This window comes from Scardinius erythrophthalmus (assembly GCF_964197995.2).
Source record: "Scardinius erythrophthalmus genome assembly, chromosome: 2".
Lineage (NCBI taxonomy): Eukaryota > Metazoa > Chordata > Actinopteri > Cypriniformes > Leuciscidae > Scardinius > Scardinius erythrophthalmus.
In genome coordinates, this window is record NC_138222.1 from 7,506,285 (window position 1) to 7,528,955 (window position 22,671).

The 22,671-nt window shown below is 39.0% G+C and overlaps 1 protein-coding gene across 3 annotated transcripts in view; it reads right to left on the reverse strand.

Annotated features, from left to right (window-relative positions):
- Nucleotides 1–22,671, reverse strand: part of znf143a (zinc finger protein 143a) — a 46,021-nt gene that overhangs the window by 14,865 nt on the left and 8,485 nt on the right. For all 3 annotated transcript variants that reach the window (XM_081359457.1, XM_081359459.1, XM_081359458.1), the window contains exons 11-14: nt 21,522–21,701; nt 20,209–20,436; nt 19,984–20,117; nt 19,082–19,213 (exon numbers count right to left, since the gene is read on the reverse strand). In XM_081359457.1, the coding sequence (XP_081215583.1) occupies nt 19,082–19,213; nt 19,984–20,117; nt 20,209–20,436; nt 21,522–21,701 (674 nt within the window). The remainder of the gene's footprint in view (nt 1–19,081; nt 19,214–19,983; nt 20,118–20,208; nt 20,437–21,521; nt 21,702–22,671) is intronic.

Genomic DNA, 22,671 nt, shown 5'->3' on the forward strand with positions numbered 1-22,671 from the left:
AATGGATCATCAGCACGATGCCCTGAAGGAGCCTGAGAAGTTTCGAAACAGTGCCACCTAGTGGTGAATTTTTTTCCCCAAATGCTTCCAAATGCTTATAACTTTGGGTGTGGTCGACTTATTTTCACGAGACTCATCTCATTAGAGTCCTGAATCGTTGCTGAGTCCCACGATACCAAACATGCTAGGTTTTGCCTTACGGTTTGTGTAGCGTTGTGATTTAGCGCTTAAAAAACATTTGGCTATATCTTCGAAACCGCTAGTCCGATCGAGACGAAACCACCTTCAGAAGTTTGGAAACATAGGTCGATAGCTATACGCCAATGCCCAAATGCGAAAATATTGATGTTTAGGGGTAGTAAATTCCAATCAAAGTCATGTGTCAGTCATTTTTTACGTGTTTTTTCATATAAATGTCTATAACTCCGAAGCGAATTGAGATATTTTCACCAAAATCGACACACATATGTACGAGCTCACTCTGAGGACATGTAAAAAAAATGGTGGGACTCAGCCTCTTGGTAGCGCTATAATAGAACAAAACATGAAATTCCCATTGACTTCAATACAGTTTTGTGAAATAAAATGCTATACTAAACAAATGCATTGGTGTAATATTACGAAACTCAAAATGTGCCATCAGCACCATTCCCTGAAGGTACCCAAAATATTTCAAGACAGTGCCACCTAGTGGTCAAAAGTTATAACAACATTTCCATAAAGGCTAATAACTTTTGAATAAATCTGACTACTGAAATGCCACTGGTCTTAATAGATTCCTTGGGTCAAGCCGAGAACATAGATACCAAGTTTTCCTTATTTGGCCAAACTTCCTGTCCGCCATCTTGATTTTCATTCAAAACCTACTTTTTCGAACTCCTCCTAGACCGTTTGTCCGATTTTCACCAAAATCGAATCGTATCATCTCCAGACTGTGCTGACTAAAAGTTATGGATTTCGTGTCTATAGACGAAACCGTTTTCGTATAGCGTAGCAGCAAACTTGAGGCATGATGCTAAAAGCACTATTCAGGCTTTATCTCTGCAATGCCTTGACATATTGACACCAAACTTTGTATGTGTCATTGTCACTTCACTCTGACCACATCACATCACATTTGTAACTGCGCCACCTATTGGTCGAAAGTGATAATCCATTAAATCATATTTTGAATGACTTTTTATATGATTTTTCAGCCATTTCGCCTAAAATCCTCTTTAAATGTATTTAATTGCTCATTGTTGCAGATGGTCTGACACCTTCAGCCATGTTGGCATATCCTGTCATCTGCTTGCGCTTGGCCCCGATAATTGCTGCTTGCAGCTATATTTATTATTATTATTATTATTCTTCCTTCTTCCGACTGGGAGTCTATGGCAGCCCATAGAACCGATTGCGGGAAAGTTGTTTTGGTTTGACATTCTGATAGAGGACCGTCTCAACATTAAATACACCAATTTTGGTGTTTCTAAGTCATTCCCTCTAGCGCCACCACCTGTCCAAAATTTCACTTTTATTTTGCTAATAACTTTTGAACCGTAAGGCCAATCAGCGAAATTCTTTTTTCCACTGATTCCTGAGCTCATGGCGATTCGATTGCACCCTATGACGTCATTTGCCGTCATAAAAATATGGCCGCCATCTTGAATTTTCAAAAAAAGCTACTTTTTCGAACTCGTCCTAGACGGTTTGTCCGATTTGCACGAAAATTGAACCAGATCATCTTCAGGTAGTGCTGACAAAAAGTTATGGAATTCAAATGGATTCGTCAAACCGTTTTCGATAAACGCACGAATACATTTTACGTAGCGCTAGCAAAAACAGTCGTAAGGCCGTATCTCCGCAACGGTTTATCGTATTCAGACCAAACTTGGTACTTGTACTCACAAGCATGACCTGAGGCTACATGCTGTGTTTCGGCGCAGCGCCACCTACTGGTCCGGAGATATGAAAAATGGCTATTTTTGCTTATAACTTCTGAACAGTTTGTCCAAAAATCATACAATTGGTCTCGTTAGATTCAGGGCAACATGCCGAGTCGACTGATATCCAATTTGACCATATCGGTCATTTTGGCTGTCGGCCATTTTGAATTTTGTGCTAAAATTCTGTATTTTATGAACGCATGAACGGATTGTTACGAAACGTGGTATGGGTCATCAGCACAATGCCCTGAATGAGCCTGAGAAGTTTCGAAACAGCGCCACCTAGTGGTGAATTTTTTTTTTCAAATGCTTATAACTTTGGGTGTGGTCGACTTATTTTCACGAAACTCATCTTTTTAGACTCCTGAATCATTGCCGAGTCCTACGATACCAAACATGCTAGGTTTTGCCTTACGGTTTGTGTAGCGTTGTGATTTAGCGCTTAAAAAACATTTGGCTATATCTTTGAAACCGCTAGTCCGATCGAGACGAAACCACCGTCAGAAGTTTGGAAACATAGGTCGATAGCTATACACCAATGCCCAAATGCGAAAATATTGATGTTTAGGGGTACTAATTTCCAATCAAAGTCATGTGTCAGTCATTTTTTTCGTGTTTTTTCATATAAATGTCTATAACTCCGAAGCAAATTGAGATTTTTGCACCAAAATCGACACATATATGTATGGGCTCACTCTGAGGACACATAAAAAAAATGGTGGGACTGAGCCTCTTGGTGGCGCTATAATAGAACAAAACATGAAATTCCCATTGACTTCAATGCAGTTTTGTGAAATAAAATGCTATACTAAACAAATGCATTGGTGTAATATTACGAAACTCAGAATGTGCCATCAGCACCATCCCCTGAAGGTACCCAAAATATTTAGAGACAGCGCCACCTAGTGGTCAAAAGTTATAACATTTCCAAAACTGCTAATAACTTTTGAATACATCGGCCTATGTAAATGCCACTGGTCTTAATAGATTCCTTGGGTCAAGCCGAGAACATAGATACCAAATTTTCCTTATTTGGTCAAACTTCTTGTCCGCCATCTTGATTTTCATTCAAAACCTACTTTTTCGAACTCCTCCTAGACCGTTTGTCAGATTTTCACCAAAATCGAATCGTATCATCTCCAGACCGTGCCGACTAAAAGTTATGGATTTCGTGTCGATAGACGAAACCGTTTTCGTATAGCGCAGCAGCAAAGTTGAGGCATGATGCTAATAGCATTAATTAAGGCTTTATCTCTGCAATGCCTTGACATATTGACACCAAACTTTGTATGTGTCATTGTAACTTCACTCTGACCACATCACATCAGTTTTGTAACTGCGCCACCTATTGGTCGAAAGTGATAATCCATCAAATCATATTTTTATTTATTGTTTCTATGATTTTTCAGGCATTTTGCCTAAAATCCTCTTTAAATGTCTTTAATTGCTCATTGTTGCAGTTGGTCTGACACTTTCAGACATGTCGGCATGTCTTGTCGTCTTATTCAGCTTGGCCCCGGTAATGGCTGCTTGCAGCTATATTTAGGGGCCAAGCACCGAAGGTGCGGAGGCACCTATTGTATCCGTTCGCGTTCTTATTATTATTATTCTTCTTCTTCTTCTTCTTCTTCCGCTCTTGGAGTCTATGGCAGCCCATAGAACCGATTGCGGGAAAGTTGTTTTGGTTTGACATTCTGATAGAGCACAGTCCCAACATTAAATACACCAATTTTGGTGTTTCTAAGTCATTCCCTCTAGCGCCACCACCTGTCCAAAGTTTCACTTTTATTTTGCTAATAACTTTTGAACTGTAAGGCCAATCAACAAAATTATTTTTTCCTCTGATTCCTGAGCTCATGCCGATTCGATTGCATCCTATGACTTCATTTTCTGTAATAAAAATATGGCCGCCATTTTGATTCATTCGAAAAACCTACTTTTTCGAACTCGTCCTAGACGGTTTGTCCGATTTGCACGAAAATTGAACCAGATCATCTTCAGGCAGTGCTGACCAAAAGTTATGGAATTCAAATTGATTCGTCAAACCGTTTTCAATAAACGCACGATCAAATTTTACGTAGCGCCTGCAAAAACAGTCGTAAGGCTGTATCTCTGCAACGGTTTATCGTATTCAGACCAAACTTGGTACATGTCATCACAAGCATGACCTGAGGCTACATGCTGCGTTTCGGCGCAGCGCCACCTACTGGTCCGGAGATATGAAAAATGGCTATTTTTGCTTATAACTTCTGAACAGTTTGTCCAAAAATCATAAAATTGGTCTCGTTAGATTCAGAGCAACATGCCGAGTCGACTGATATCCAATTTTACCATATCGGCCATTTTGACTGTCGGCCATTTTGAATTATGTGCTAAAATGCTGTATTTTATGAACGCATGAACGGATTGTTACGAAACTTGGCATGGGTCATCAGCACGATGTCCTGAAGGAGTGTGAGAAGTTTCGAAACAGCGCCACCTAGTGGGGAATTTTTTTTTTCAAATGCTTATAACTTTGGGTGCGGTCGACTTATTTTCACGAGACTCATCTAATTAGACTCCTGAAACCTTGCCGAGTCCTACGATACCAAACATGCTAGGTTTCGCCTTACGGTTTGTGTAGCGTTGTGATTTAGCGCTTAAAAAACATTAGGCTATATCTTCGAAACCGCTAGTCCGATCGAGACGAAACCACCGTCAGAAGTTTGGAAACATAGGTCGATAGCTATACGCCAATGCCCAAATGCGAAAATATTGATGTTTAGGGGTAGTAAAATTCAAACAAAGTCATGTGTCAGTCATTTTTTACGTGTTTTTTCATATAAATGTTTATAACTCTAAAGCAAATTGAGATATTTTCACCAAAACTGACACACATATGTATGGGCTCACTCTGAGGACACGTAAAAAAAATTGTGGGACTGAGCCTCTTGGTGGCGCTATAATAGAACAAAACATGAAATTCCCATTGACTTCAATACAGTTTTGTGAGATAAAATGCTATTTTCATTCAAAACCTACTTTTTCGAACTCCTCCCACACCGTTTGTCCGATTTTCACCAAAATCGAATCGTATCATCCCCAGACTGTGCCGACTAAAAGTTATGGATTTCGTGTCAATTGACGAAACCGTTTTCGTATAGCGCAGCAGCAAATTTGAGGCATGATGCTAATAGCACTATTCAGGCTTTATCTCTGCAATGCCTTGACATATTGACACCAAACTTTGTATGTGTCATTGTCTCCTCACTCTGACCACATCACATCAGTTTTGTAACTGCGCCACCTATTTGTCGAAAGTGATAATCCATTAAATCATATTTTTAATTACTGTTTCTATGATTTTTCAGCCATTTCGTCTAAAATCCTCTTTAAATGTCTTTAATTGCTCATTGTTGCAGTTGGTCTGACACTTTCAGACATGTCGGCATGTCTTGTCGTCTTATTCTGCTTGGCCCCGGTAATTGCTGCTTGCAGCTATATTTAGGGGCCAAGCACCGAAGGTGCGGAGGCACCTATTGTATCCGTTCGCGTTCTTATTATTATTATTCTTCTTCTTCTTCTTCTTCTTCCGCTCTTGGAGTCTATGGCAGCCCATAGAACCGATTGCGGGAAAGTTGTTTTGGTTTGACATTCTGATAGAGGACAGTCCCAACATTAAATACACCAATTTTTGTGTTTCTAAGTCATTCCCTCTAGCGCCACCACCTGTCCAAAGTTTCACTTTTATCTTGCTAATAACTTTTGAACCGTAAGGCCAATCAACAAAATTCTTTTTTCATCTGATTCCTGAGCTCATGCCGATTCGATTGCATCCTATTACTTAATTTTCCGTAATAAAAATATGGCCGCCATTTTGAATCATTCGAAAAACCTACTTTTTCGAACTCGTCCTAGACGGTTTGTCCGATTTGCACGAAAATTGAACCAGATCATCTTCAGGGAGTGCTGACAAAAAGTTATGGAATTCAAATTGATTCGTCAAACCGTTTTCGATAAACGCTCGAACAAATTTTACGTAGCACCTGCAAAAACAGTCGTAAGGCTGTATCTCCGCAACGGTTTATCGTATTCAGACCAAACTTGGTACATGTCATCACAAGCATGACCTGAGGCTACATGCTGCGTTTCGGCGCAGCGCCACCTACTGGTCCGGAGATATGAAAAATGGCTATTTTTGCTTATAACTTCTGAACTGTTTGTCCAAAAATCATAAAATTGGTCTCGTTAGATTCAGGGCAACATGCTGAGTCGACTGATATCCAATTTTACCATATCGGCCATTTTGACTGTCGGCCATTTTGAATTATGTGCTAAAATGCTGTATTTTAGGAACGCATTAACGGATTGTTACAAAACTTGGCATGGGTCATCAGCACGATGTCCTGAAGGAGCGTGAGAAGTTTCGAAACAGCGCCACCTAGTGGTGAAATTTTTTTTTCAAACGCTTATAACTTTGGGTTTGGTCGACTTATTTTCACAAGACTCATCTAATTAGACTCCTGAAACCTTGCCGAGTCCTACGATACCAAACATGCTAGGTTTCGCCTTACGGTTTGTGTAGCGTTGTGATTTAGCGCTTAAAAAACATTAGGCTATATCTTCGAAACCGCTTGTCCGATCGAGACGAAACCACCGTCAGAAGTTTGGAAACATAGGTCGATAGCTATACGCCAATGCCCAAATGCGAAAATATTGATGTTTAGGGGTAGTAAAATTCAAACAAAGTCATGTGTCAGTCATTTTTTACGTGTTTTTTCATATAAATGTTTATAACTCTAAAGCAAATTGAGATATTTTCACCAAAACTGACACACATATGTATGGGCTCACTCTGAGGACACGTAAAAAAAAATTGTGGGACTGAGCCTCTTGGTGGCGCTATAATAGAACAAAACATGAAATTCCCATTGACTTCAATACAGTTTTGTGAGATAAAATGCTATTTTCATTCAAAATCTACTTTTTCGAACTCCTCCCACACCGTTTGTCCGATTTTCACCAAAATCGAATCGTATCATCCCCAGACTGTGCCGACTAAAAGTTATGGATTTCGTGTCAATTCACGAAACCGTTTTCGTATAGCGCAGCAGCAAATTTGAGGCATGATGCTAATAGCACTATTCAGGCTTTATCTCTGCAATGCCTTGACATATTGACACCAAACTTTGTATGTGTCATTGTCTCCTCACTCTGACCACATCACATCAGTTTTGTAACTGTGCCACCTATTTGTCGAAAGTGATAATCCATTAAATCATATTTTTAATTACTGTTTCTATGATTTTTCAGCCATTTTGTCTAAAATCCTCTTTAAATGTCTTTAATTGCTCATTGTTGCAGTTGGTCTGACACTTTCAGACATGTCGAAATGTCTTGTCGTCTTATTCTGCTTGGCCCCGGTAATTGCTGCTTGCAGCTATATTTAGGGGCCAAGCACCGAAGGTGCGGAGGCACCTATTGTTTTCGTTCGCGTTCTTATTATTATTATTATTATTATTATTATTCTTCATTGTTCCGACTGGGAGTCTATGGCAGCCCATAGAACCGATTGCGGGAAAGTTGTAATGGTTTGACATTCTGATAGAGGACAGTCCCAACATTAAATACACCAATTTTGGTGTGTCTAAGTCATTCCCTCTAGCGCCACCAACTGTCCAAAGTTTCACTCATGTTTCTGCTAATAACTTTTGAACCACAAGGGCTAGAAACAAAATTCTTTTTTCCTCTGATTTCTGAGCTCAGGGCGATTCGATTGCACCCTATGACGTCATTTTTCGTCATAATAATTTTTCCGCCATTTTGAATTTTCCGAAAAACCTACTTTTTCAAACTCCTCCTAGGCCGTTGCTCCAATTTCCACGAAAATTGAATCAGATCATCATCAGACCATGCCGACAAAAAGTTATGGAATTCGTGTTGATTCATCAAACCGTTCTCGAATACCGCGCAAACAAATTTTACGTAGCGCTTGCGAAAACAGACACAAGCCAGTATCTCCTCAACACTTTATCATATTAAGACCAAACTTGGTACATCTCATCACAAGCATGACCTGAGGCAACATGCTGCGTTTCGGCACAGTGCCACCTACTGGTCCGGAGATATGAAAAATGGCTATTTTTGCTTATAACTTCTGAATGGTTTGTCCAAAAATCATAAAAGTGGTCTCGTTAGATTCAGGGCATCATGCTGAGTCGACTGATATCCAATTTTCCCCGATCAGCCATTTTGGCTGTCGGCCATTTTGAATTATGTGCTAAAATGCTGTATTTTATGAACGCGTGAATGTATCGTTACAAAACTCGGAATGGATCATCAGCACGATGCCCTGAAGGAGCCTGAGAAGTTTCGAAACAGTGCCACCTAGTGGTGAATTTTTTTCCCCAAATGCTTCCAAATGCTTATAACTTTGGGTGTGGTCGACTTATTTTCACGAGACTCATCTCATTAGAGTCCTGAATCGTTGCTGAGTCCCACGATACCAAACATGCTAGGTTTTGCCTTACGGTTTGTGTAGCGTTGTGATTTAGCGCTTAAAAAACATTTGGCTATATCTTCGAAACCGCTAGTCCGATCGAGACGAAACCACCTTCAGAAGTTTGGAAACATAGGTCGATAGCTATACGCCAATGCCCAAATGCGAAAATATTGATGTTTAGGGGTAGTAAATTCCAATCAAAGTCATGTGTCAGTCATTTTTTACGTGTTTTTTCATATAAATGTCTATAACTCCGAAGCGAATTGAGATATTTTCACCAAAATCGACACACATATGTACGAGCTCACTCTGAGGACATGTAAAAAAAATGGTGGGACTCAGCCTCTTGGTAGCGCTATAATAGAACAAAACATGAAATTCCCATTGACTTCAATACAGTTTTGTGAAATAAAATGCTATACTAAACAAATGCATTGGTGTAATATTACGAAACTCAAAATGTGCCATCAGCACCATTCCCTGAAGGTACCCAAAATATTTCAAGACAGTGCCACCTAGTGGTCAAAAGTTATAACAACATTTCCATAAAGGCTAATAACTTTTGAATAAATCTGACTACTGAAATGCCACTGGTCTTAATAGATTCCTTGGGTCAAGCCGAGAACATAGATACCAAGTTTTCCTTATTTGGCCAAACTTCCTGTCCGCCATCTTGATTTTCATTCAAAACCTACTTTTTCGAACTCCTCCTAGACCGTTTGTCCGATTTTCACCAAAATCGAATCGTATCATCTCCAGACTGTGCTGACTAAAAGTTATGGATTTCGTGTCTATAGACGAAACCGTTTTCGTATAGCGTAGCAGCAAACTTGAGGCATGATGCTAAAAGCACTATTCAGGCTTTATCTCTGCAATGCCTTGACATATTGACACCAAACTTTGTATGTGTCATTGTCACTTCACTCTGACCACATCACATCACATTTGTAACTGCGCCACCTATTGGTCGAAAGTGATAATCCATTAAATCATATTTTGAATGACTTTTTATATGATTTTTCAGCCATTTCGCCTAAAATCCTCTTTAAATGTATTTAATTGCTCATTGTTGCAGATGGTCTGACACCTTCAGCCATGTTGGCATATCCTGTCATCTGCTTGCGCTTGGCCCCGATAATTGCTGCTTGCAGCTATATTTAGGGGCCAAGCACCGAAGGTGCGGAGGCACCTATTGTATCTGTTCCGTTTCTTATTATTATTATTATTATTATTATTATTATTATTCTTCCGCCATGGGAGTCTATGGCAGCCCATAGAACCGATTGCGGGAAAGTTGTTTTGGTTTGACATTCTGATAGAGGACCGTCTCAACATTAAATACACCAATTTTGGTGTTTCTAAGTCATTCCCTCTAGCGCCACCACCTGTCCAAAGTTTCACTTTTATTTTGCTAATAACTTTTGAACCAAAAGGCCAATCAGCGAAATTCTTTTTTCCTCTGATTCCTGAGCTCATGGCGATTCGATTGCACCCTATGACGTCATTTTCCGTCATAAAAATATGGCCGCCATCTTGAATTTTCAAAAAAAGCTACTTTTTCGAACTCGTCCTAGACGGTTTGTCCGATTTGCACGAAAATTGAACCAGATCATCTTCAGGTAGTGCTGACAAAAAGTTATGGAATTCAAATGGATTCGTCAAACCGTTTTCGATAAACGCACAAATACATTTTACGTAGCGCTAGCAAAAACAGTCATAAGGCCGTATCTCCGCAACGGTTTATCGTATTCAGACCAAACTTGGTACTTGTACTCACAAGCATGACCTGAGGCTACATGCTGTGTTTCGGCGCAGCGCCACCTACTGGTCCGGAGATATGAAAAATGGCTATTTTTGCTTATAACTTCTGAACAGTTTGTCCAAAAATCATACAATTGGTCTCGTTAGATTCAGGGCAACATGCCGAGTCGACTGATATCCAATTTGACCATATCGGTCATTTTGGCTGTCGGCCATTTTGAATTTTGTGCTAAAATTCTGTATTTTATGAACGCATGAACGGATTGTTACGAAACGTGGTATGGGTCATCAGCACAATGCCCTGAATGAGCCTGAGAAGTTTCGAAACAGCGCCACCTAGTGGTGAATTTTTTTTTTCAAATGCTTATAACTTTGGGTGTGGTCGACTTATTTTCACGAAACTCATCTTTTTAGACTCCTGAATCGTTGCCGAGTCCTACGATACCAAACATGCTAGGTTTCGCCTTACGGTTTGTGTAGCGTTGTGATTTAGCGCTTAAAAAACATTTGGCTATATCTTTGAAACCGCTAGTCCGATCGAGACGAAACCACCGTCAGAAGTTTGGAAACATAGGTCGATAGCTATACGCCAATGCCCAAATGCGAAAATATTGATGTTTAGGGGTACTAATTTCCAATCAAAGTCATGTGTCAGTCATTTTTTTCGTGTTTTTTCATATAAATGTCTATAACTCCGAAGCGAATTGAGATATTTTCACCAAAATTGACACACATATGTATGGGCTCACTCTGAGGACACGTAAAAAAAATTGTGGGACTGAGCCTCTTGGTGGCGCTATAATTGAACAAAATATGAAATTCCCATTGACTTCAATACAGTTTTGTGAAATAAAATGCTATACTAAACAAATGCATTGGTGTAATATTACGAAACTCAGATTGTGTCATCAGCACCATCCCCTGAAGGCAACCAAAATATTTCAAGACAGCGCCACCTAGTGGTCAAAAGTTATAACAAAATTTCCAAAAAGGCTAATAACTTTTGAATAAATCTGGCTATTGAAATTCCACGGTTCTTAATAGATTCCTTGGGTCAAGCCGAGAACATAGATACCAAGTTTTCCTTATTTGGCCAAACTTCCTGTCCGCCATCTTGATTTTCATTCAAAACCTACTTTTTCGAACTCCTCCTAGACCGTTTGTCCGATTTTCACCAAAATCGAATCGTATCATCTCCAGACTGTGCCGACAAAAAGTTATGGATTTCGTGTCGATTGATGAAACCGTTTTCGTATAGCGCAGCAGCAAAGTTGAGGCATGATGCCAAAATGACTATTCAGGCTTTATATCTGCAATGCCTCGACATATTGACACAAAACTTTGTATGTGTCACTGTCTACTTACTCTGACCACACCACATCAATTTCGTAACAGCGCCACCTTTTGGTCAAAAGTGACAATCCATTAAATCATATTTTGAATCACTTTTTACATGATTTTTCAGCCATTTCGCCTAAAATCCTCTTTAAATGTCTTTAATTGCTCATTGTTGCAGTTGGTCTGACACTTTCAGACATGTTGGCATGTCTTGTCGTCTTATTCTGCTTGGCCCCGGTAATTGCTGCTTGCAGCTATATTTATTATTATTATTCTTCCTTCTTCCGACTGGGAGTCTATGGCAGCCCATAGAACCGATTGCGGGAAAGTTGTTTTGGTTTGACATTCTGATAGAGGACCGTCTCAACATTAAATACACCAATTTTGGTGTTTCTAAGTCATTCCCTCTAGCGCCACCACCTGTCCAAAATTTCACTTTTATTTTGCTAATAACTTTTGAACCGTAAGGCCAATCAGCGAAATTCTTTTTTCCACTGATTCCTGAGCTCATGGCGATTCGATTGCACCCTATGACGTCATTTGCCGTCATAAAAATATGGCCGCCATCTTGAATTTTCAAAAAAAGCTACTTTTTCGAACTCGTCCTAGACGGTTTGTCCGATTTGCACGAAAATTGAACCAGATCATCTTCAGGTAGTGCTGACAAAAAGTTATGGAATTCAAATGGATTCGTCAAACCGTTTTCGATAAACGCACGAATACATTTTACGTAGCGCTAGCAAAAACAGTCGTAAGGCCGTATCTCCGCAACGGTTTATCGTATTCAGACCAAACTTGGTACTTGTACTCACAAGCATGACCTGAGGCTACATGCTGTGTTTCGGCGCAGCGCCACCTACTGGTCCGGAGATATGAAAAATGGCTATTTTTGCTTATAACTTCTGAACAGTTTGTCCAAAAATCATACAATTGGTCTCGTTAGATTCAGGGCAACATGCCGAGTCGACTGATATCCAATTTGACCATATCGGTCATTTTGGCTGTCGGCCATTTTGAATTTTGTGCTAAAATTCTGTATTTTATGAACGCATGAACGGATTGTTACGAAACGTGGTATGGGTCATCAGCACAATGCCCTGAATGAGCCTGAGAAGTTTCGAAACAGCGCCACCTAGTGGTGAATTTTTTTTTTCAAATGCTTATAACTTTGGGTGTGGTCGACTTATTTTCACGAAACTCATCTTTTTAGACTCCTGAATCATTGCCGAGTCCTACGATACCAAACATGCTAGGTTTTGCCTTACGGTTTGTGTAGCGTTGTGATTTAGCGCTTAAAAAACATTTGGCTATATCTTTGAAACCGCTAGTCCGATCGAGACGAAACCACCGTCAGAAGTTTGGAAACATAGGTCGATAGCTATACGCCAATGCCCAAATGCGAAAATATTGATGTTTAGGGGTACTAATTTCCAATCAAAGTCATGTGTCAGTCATTTTTTTCGTGTTTTTTCATATAAATGTCTATAACTCCGAAGCAAATTGAGATTTTTGCACCAAAATCGACACATATATGTATGGGCTCACTCTGAGGACACATAAAAAAAATGGTGGGACTGAGCCTCTTGGTGGCGCTATAATAGAACAAAACATGAAATTCCCATTGACTTCAATGCAGTTTTGTGAAATAAAATGCTATACTAAACAAATGCATTGGTGTAATATTACGAAACTCAGAATGTGCCATCAGCACCATCCCCTGAAGGTACCCAAAATATTTAGAGACAGCGCCACCTAGTGGTCAAAAGTTATAACAACATTTCCAAAACTGCTAATAACTTTTGAATACATCGGCCTATGTAAATGCCACTGGTCTTAATAGATTCCTTGGGTCAAGCCGAGAACATAGATACCAAATTTTCCTTATTTGGTCAAACTTCTTGTCCGCCATCTTGATTTTCATTCAAAACCTACTTTTTCGAACTCCTCCTAGACCGTTTGTCCGATTTTCACCAAAATCGAATCGTATCATCTCCAGACCGTGCCGACTAAAAGTTATGGATTTCGTGTCGATAGACGAAACCGTTTTCGTATAGCGCAGCAGCAAAGTTGAGGCATGATGCTAATAGCATTAATTAAGGCTTTATCTCTGCAATGCCTTGACATATTGACACCAAACTTTGTATGTGTCATTGTAACTTCACTCTGACCACATCACATCAGTTTTGTAACTGCGCCACCTATTGGTCGAAAGTGATAATCCATCAAATCATATTTTTATTTATTGTTTCTATGATTTTTCAGGCATTTTGCCTAAAATCCTCTTTAAATGTCTTTAATTGCTCATTGTTGCAGTTGGTCTGACACTTTCAGACATGTCGGCATGTCTTGTCGTCTTATTCAGCTTGGCCCCGGTAATGGCTGCTTGCAGCTATATTTAGGGGCCAAGCACCGAAGGTGCGGAGGCACCTATTGTATCTGTTCCGTTTCTTATTATTATTATTATTATTATTATTATTATTATTATTCCGCCATGGGAGTCTATGGCAGCCCATAGAACCGATTGCGGGAAAGTTGTTTTGGTTTGACATTCTGATAGAGGACCGTCTCAACATTAAATACACCAATTTTGGTGTTTCTAAGTCATTCCCTCTAGCGCCACCACCTGTCCAAAGTTTCACTTTTATTTTGCTAATAACTTTTGAACCGTAAGGCCAATCAGCGAAATTCTTTTTTCCTCTGATTCCTGAGCTCATGGCGATTCGATTGCACCCTATGACGTCATTTGCCGTCATAAAAATATGGCCGCCATCTTGAATTTTCAAAAAAAGCTACTTTTTCGAACTCGTCCTAGACGGTTTGTCCGATTTGCACGAAAATTGAACCAGATCATCTTCAGGTAGTGCTGACAAAAAGTTATGGAATTCAAATGGATTCGTCAAACCGTTTTCAATAAACGCACAAATACATTTTACGTAGCGCTAGCAAAAACAGTCGTAAGGCCGTATCTCCGCAACGGTTTATCGTATTCAGACCAAACTTGGTACTTGTACTCACAAGCATGACCTGAGGCTACATGCTGTGTTTCGGCGCAGCGCCACCTACTGGTCCGGAGATATGAAAAATGGCTATTTTTGCTTATAACTTCTGAACAGTTTGTCCAAAAATCATACAATTGGTCTCGTTAGATTCAGGGCAACATGCCGAGTCGACTGATATCCAATTTTGCCATATCGGTCATTTTGGCTGTCGGCCATTTTGAATTTTGTGCTAAAATTCTGTATTTTATGAACGCATGAACGGATTGTTACGAAACGTGGTATGGGTCATCAGCACGATGCCCTGAATGAGCCTGAGAAGTTTCGAAACAGCGCCACCTAGTGGTGAATTTTTTTTTCCAAATGCTTATAACTTTGGGTGTGGTCGACTTATTTTCACGAAACTCATCTTTTTAGACTCCTGAATCGTTGCCGAGTCCTACGATACCAAACATGCTAGGTTTCGCCTTACGGTTTGTGTAGCGTTGTGATTTAGCGCTTAAAAAACATTTGGCTATATCTTTGAAACCGCTAGTCCGATCGAGACGAAACCACCGTCAGAAGTTTGGAAACATAGGTCGATAGCTATACGCCAATGCCCAAATGCGAAAATATTGATGTTTAGGGGTACTAATTTCCAATCAAAGTCATGTGTCAGTCATTTTTTTCGTGTTTTTTCATATAAATGTCTATAACTCCGAAGCGAATTGAGATATTTTCACCAAAATTGACACACATATGTATGGGCTCACTCTGAGGACACGTAAAAAAAATTGTGGGACTGAGCCTCTTGGTGGCGCTATAATTGAACAAAATATGAAATTCCCATTGACTTCAATACAGTTTTGTGAAATAAAATGCTATACTAAACAAATGCATTGGTGTAATATTACGAAACTCAGATTGTGTCATCAGCACCATCCCCTGAAGGCAACCAAAATATTTCAAGACAGCGCCACCTAGTGGTCAAAAGTTATAACAAAATTTCCAAAAAGGCTAATAACTTTTGAATACATCTGGCTATTGAAATGCCACTGGTCTTAATAGATTCCTTGGGTCAAGCCGAGAACATAGATACCAAGTTTTCCTTATTTGGCCAAACTTCCTGTCCGCCATCTTGATTTTCATTCAAAACCTACTTTTTCGAACTCCTCCTAGACCGTTTGTCCGATTTTCACCAAAATCGAATCGTATCATCTCCAGACTGTGCCGACAAAAAGTTATGGATTTCGTGTCGATTGATGAAACCGTTTTCGTATAGCACAGCAGCAAAGTTGAGGCATGATGCCAAAATGACTATTCAGGCTTTATATCTGCAATGCCTCGACATATTGACACAAAACTTTGTATGTGTCACTGTCTCCTTACTCTGACCACACCACATCAATTTCGTAACAGCGCCACCTTTTGGTCAAAAGTGACAATCCATTAAATCATATTTTGAATCACTTTTTACATGATTTTTCAGCCATTTCGCCTAAAATCCTCTTTAAATGTCTTTAATTGCTCATTGTTGCAGTTGGTCTGACACTTTCAGACATGTTGGCATGTCTTGTCGTCTTATTCTGCTTGGCCCCGGTAATTGCTGCTTGCAGCTATATTTATTATTATTATTCTTCCGCCATGGGAGTCTATGGCAGCCCATAGAACCGATTGCGGGAAAGTTGTTTTGGTTTGACATTCTGATAGAGGACCGTCTCAACATTAAATACACCAATTTTGGTGTTTCTAAGTCATTCCCTCTAGCGCCACCACCTGTCCAAAGTTTCACTTTTATTTTGCTAATAACTTTTGAACCGTAAGGCCAATCAGCGAAATTCTTTTCTCCTCTGATTCCTGAGCTCATGGCGATTCGATAGCACCCTATGACGTCATTTGCCGTCATAAAAATATGGCCGCCATCTTGAATTTTCAAAAAAAGCTACTTTTTCGAACTCGTCCTAGACGGTTTGTCCGATTTGCACGAAAATTGAACCAGATCATCTTCAGGTAGTGCTGACAAAAAGTTATGGAATTCAAATGGATTCGTCAAACCGTTTTCAATAAACGCACAAATATATTTTACGTAGCGCTAGCAAAAACAGTCGTAAGGCCGTATCTCCGCAACGGTTTATCGTATTCAGACCAAACTTGGTACATGTACTCACAAGCATGACCTGAGGCTACATGCTGTGTTTCGGCGCAGCGCCACCTACTGGTCCGGAGATATGAAAAATGGCTATTTTTGCTTATTACTTCTGAACAGTTTGTCCAAAAATCATACAATTGGTCTCGTTAGATTCAGGGCAACATGCCGAGTCGACTGATATCCAATTTGACCATATCGGTCATTTTGGCTGTCGGCCATTTTGAATTTTGTGCTAAAATTCTGTATTTTATGAACGCATGAACGGATTGTTACGAAACGTGGTATGGGTCATCAGCACAATGCCCTGAATGAGCCTGAGAAGTTTCGAAACAGCGCCACCTAGTGGTGAATTTTTTTTTTCAAATGCTTATAACTTTGGGTGTGGTCGACTTATTTTCACGAAACTCATCTTTTTAGACTCCTGAATCGTTGCCGAGTCCTACGATACCAAACATGCTAGGTTTTGCCTTACGGTTTGTGTAGCGTTGTGATTTAGCGCTTAAAAAACATTTGGCTATATCTTCGAAACCGCTAGTCCGATCGAGACGAAACCACCGTCAGAAGTTTGGAAACATAGGTCGATAGCTATACGCCAATGCCCAAATGCGAAAATATTGATGTTTAGGGGTACTAATTTCCAATCAAAGTCATGTGTCAGTCATTTTTTTCGTGTTTTTTCATATAAATGTCTATAACTCCGAAGCGAATTGAGATATTTTCACCAAAATTGACACACATATGTATGGGCTCACTCTGAGGACACGTAAAAAAAATGGTGGGACTGAGCCTCTTGGTGGCGCTATAATTGAACAAAATATGAAATTCCCATTGACTTCAATACAGTTTTGTGAAATAAAATGCTATACTAAACAAATGCATTGGTGTAATATTACGAAACTCAGATTGTGTCATCAGCACCATCCCCTGAAGGCAACCAAAATATTTCAAGACAGCGCCACCTAGTGGTCAAAAGTTATAACAAAATTTCCAAAAAGGCTAATAACTTTTGAATAAATCTGGCTATTGAAATGCCACGGGTCTTAATAGATTCCTTGGGTCAAGCCGAGAACATAGATACCAAGTTTTCCTTATTTGGCCAAACTTCCTGTCCGCCATCTTGATTTTCATTCAAAACCTACTTTTTCGAACTCCTCCTAGACCGTTTGTCCGATTTTCACCAAAATCGAATCGTATCATCTCCAGATTGTGCCGACAAAAAGTTATGGATTTCGTGTTGATTGATGAAACCGTTTTCGTATAGCACAGCAGCAAAGTTGAGGCATGATGCCAAAATGACTATTCAGGCTTTATATCTGCAATGCCTCGACATATTGACACAAAACTTTGTATGTGTCACTGTCTCCTTACTCTGACCACACCACATCAATTTCGTAACAGCGCCACCTTTTGGTCAAAAGTGACAATCCATTAAATCATATTTTGAATCACTTTTTACATGATTTTTCAGCCATTTCGCCTAAAATCCTCTTTAAATGTCTTTAATTGCTCATTGTTGCAGTTGGTCTGACACTTTCAGACATGTTGGCATGTCTTGTCGTCTTATTCTGCTTGGCCCCGGTAATTGCTGCTTGCAGCTATATTTGTAAATCAAATTATTCTAACTCAAACTTTAAGTTAAAAAGTTTTTTTTTAAATAAAGACTGAAATAACTGTCGGAAGATTAGTGAAGTCATGTGACCATGGTTTAGTTCATTTATAGAATACGTTTTGCTTTTGACTTCTCGCGATTGTTTTTACGCTTCAAGCTGAACATAACATTTTTGTTGGTCACAGAGCTTATTTTCTGCAATAATACAAAAGCCAGTGGGAAAAAAATCCTACGGGGTTTTTGACAATGGAACCAGAGTGATGCTAACTTCCAGGTTGGCCTTTAAAGGGTAACTATCGCCAAAATTGAACCTAGGCTACGAGATCGACTACTAAACACTAACTGATAAAGTGAGTGGTACAAAACCTTTCTTTTTAGTAAACTCTGTGTACACAAACAATGTTCTCAATGCTGGAGTTCATGTGTAGAGCCCCTGGTGATACTTCCAGCACAGTTTCATGTTGTGTCGAGCCTCCTAAGTGTTTTAAAAATAGCGATTTTGATGCTATCACAGAAGTGCCCCATGCACTCCCATTCAAAAGGCATTTTGCCCTAAAACGAAAATACGGTCAATCTTAAAAGTGGCGTTTCCATTCTAATTGTGCTTTTACATGAAAGTTTGACTCGGGTAGATTAACAAAAAGAGCCTAGGTTCAATTTTGGCGAGAGTTACCCTTTAAAAAACCATCACTGCAGCGCTCTTTATGCACACAGATCAGCATTAGGCAGAGTATAGTCTTGTGATAATTAGGAAAGAACCTTTTATGTGTTTGCTGGAAATGAAAACCACACACATGAAAGATCTTGGTTCTCAAATTTACAACACCCAAAAATCCCACACACCTGTCCTTCAGTCCCGTCCTCTGAGACCATAGTCACTGAATGAGCCTCCGCTGAAGACAGCAAAGACTCAGTGGGTGGGAAGGTGATCATACTGCCATCTTGTGTTACCATTGTGATTGTATTTCCAATAGCCTGTTAAAATCACAGGCATAAACAAAAGAAAAATCATTTTCATTTTTATGATTCATACATTAATTTATGAAGCCCCTGCAGTTCCTTTATAAACCCTAGTTTGGGAAACCCTGACATATTGTAATGTTCAATGCACTTTATATTATTTATAATGAAAAAAATGGAATACATTTTCTTTCTCTTTTAATTTTTTACATGAATATGGTACAAGATTATCCTATTCCAATTCCTATGTGATAAATGATAAGCAGATGTAAAATAGCCTTTTGGCTAATTCTGGCACACTGTACATTTAATTATGTATTATTAGTGTGCATTGTCCCTGTTAAATAAACCTGAAATAAAATAAATAAAATAAACGAGTTAGGTCAAAAGTAATCTAAAAATAATCAAAAAGTAGTTAGATTATATTACCTAAAATGTGTAATAGATTACAATTATATAATAGATCACTAAATACAATTTTCATAATGTAATTTGTATTCAGTAATGGACTACAATTTGTGCGTAATTTACCCAACAATGATGGCAGCACAGAAATTATTGCACATTGCTCTGAAAATTGGCAAGTTTTAGGACAAGGTATGAAAAGTCACCTGACCAAATTTGCAGTCAGTCTCTATTGCCACCAACAGTTCAAATGGCCGAGCACATTTTAGCTTACAGTATAAGAATCTACTGAATTTTTTCTATGCTGTTAAATGAAAGCGTAATCAAAAAAGACTCAACATAAAAACATGCAGACCTTCTGAGAAACTTTAGATGCAAACCTGTGATGCTCCCTCTTGTGTGATAAAAGTTACATGCTGTTGTTCCGTGACATCAGAGACTTCAGAAGCCATTTCAGGACAAGTGTCTTCACACTTCACAGGGCTAACGCTCATGGAGGGGTCATCTATAGCCTCTAAATGCAAAAAACAGCCCGGTTCCACTCATGAAACATCATAAAAATCTGATCTGTGTCTAGGATACATTAGATATGTTTTAAAACCAACCTGAAGGGGGTTCAAAATAGCCCTCCGACTCCTCTTCTATAGGCTCTGAGTCATTGTGTGCTGTGCGTTTGTGCATGACTAGTGTGGAAATCTGCTTGTACGTCTTCCCACAGTGGTTGCACTTGTAGGGTTTACAGGGAGTGTGCACTACATTATGTTTGTATAGACTCGAGTACTCGGTGAATCGCTTGTCACAGCCAGGAACCGTGCAAACATACGGCCTCTCTCCTGCAAGTTAAAAAAAGACACTGGTTTAGATATTTCACAAGAGTTGCATTCACAGTTACATTTAGGTTAGATTACATATTATAAAGAAAGAGTTCAAACAAATAGTCCACCCAAAATGACAGTTCTGTCACTATTTACTTACTCTCGTGTCATTCCAAAAACCACTGAGACACCTCTTAATATACTGGTAACACTTTACAATAAGAGCCCATCAGTTAGCATTAGTTAATGCATTAACTAACATTGACAATGAGCAATACATTTATTATGATATTTATTAGTCTTCTTCGTTAACATTAGTTAATAAAATACAAATGTTCATTGTTAGTTCATGCTAGCTCAGGTCCATTAAATAATATTAACAAATACATTTTGAGCATAATAACATATTAATAACATTAACTAAGATTAATAAATGCTTTAGAAGTATTTTTGTTACACTTTATTATAAGGTGGTGTTGTTACAGTGTAATTACACAAATGAGTACAGCGTAATATTACTTAAATACATGTAAATACTAGGGTTACGGTTAGGTTTAGGGTTATTTATTTGTAATTATGCATAATTTACTTTTATAACTATTGTAAGTGCCAAGTATAACTATGTTATCTTAAAATTAAGTGTTCCCGCATTTTTCTTTGTTAGTTTATGTTAACTGACCAACGTTAACAAATGGAACCTTATTGTGAGGTTTTACCAAAATATGTATTTTTTATCCTCCACAGACAAAACAAAGTCATACATGTTTTAAACGACATGAGGGTGAGTAGCCTAAATGATGAAAGCATTTTTATTTTTGGCTGAACTTATTTTAATTCAATGAAAGGGAATGAGGACTGGAGTTAACAAGCTCCAAAATGACTAGAAGCACCATGAAAGTGGCCATGCTCTATACTCGAAGTCTTCTGAATTCATACGATAGCTTTGTTTGAGAACCAGGTTAACAACTTGACATCTGACCAGATCTGCACATCACTCAAAAATCCACGTAAGAAAGAAAGTCATACAGGTCTGGAACGAGCAAAAAGGATGGCCATTTTAATTTCTAGGTGAACAACCCCTTAAAGGCTAAAAAGCAGCATACCTGTATGGATCCGTATGTGGTTCTTGTAATTTGTTGCGCTGGCAAAGGCCCGATTACAGCCTGGTTCTGGGCAGTGATACGGTTTCTCTCCTGTGTGTGTGCGAACATGGACCTTACAGATGTTTGAGGTAGTGAAGGATCGTCCACAGCCCGGGAAAGGACATAAAAATGGCTTCTCTCCTTAAAAGAACAGAGGTCATTGATAGGAGCAGAAGTAATGTGGTGGAACCGTGTTATCACATTGGTAATAAGGCTGCTAATCTGACAACTCTCCATATCGTCGCTGTTGGGCAGAAACCTTGTACGTCCAAAAAAACGCTACTTAGTTTTCAGGAAATGGAAAAAACAATTGAACTATGTGGTCAAAGTTGATACTGTGGCTTTACATGTTGTTGTATTAATAACATTTTGCCAAAATAAAGTTCAATTGGAGTTTAAGGTTTTTGACCAGCAAATTTCAGACGTGTGTTTTGTCCGTCATTAGAACGGCTGAATAATACTGTATACGTATTAGGCAGTAATACGTTTTCATCAACTTACAGGTTATAAAGTTAATGAAGCTATGTGGGCGCTCAGTTTTTTCTGTCATTTGGCCAAAATCCCATGTTATTAAAGAAGACATTCTTTAAGACAGTGTTATTGGCTATGACTCGACAAAAAATGCTACTCTTCTCCACTCCTCAAATACATAAAACATTAGCCTTTATATAAAGTGTTTCTTGAGTAAAGAAAACGCTGGCTGAACTTATTCAAAGAACCAGCTCAATTGGCTTTTGTATTGCAAACAAGCAGAAACGGTCCAAACTGCGAACAACACTTCATTCACGATAGAGGCGGGGTGTAGTTATGAGGTTTAACTGACAGTTTGAGCAGTTACAGGGTTTAGTCGAAAGCTGTTTTTAATACTTTTCATTGGTTAGATATTAGATACAAAACCCACAGAAAGACATAAATGGTGACCAATAATAATGATTTATGAAAATGACGAAAAATGGAGATACGAGGTTTCCACCTGACAGCGACTATATGAAACATCGATTTTACTCTTGTACAATTCTTATGCATGCAGCTTTTTGTCATTACTATTATTTTGAACACAGTACTGTGTGATAATTATATTCATATTCAGATAATATAATGAATCCAATAA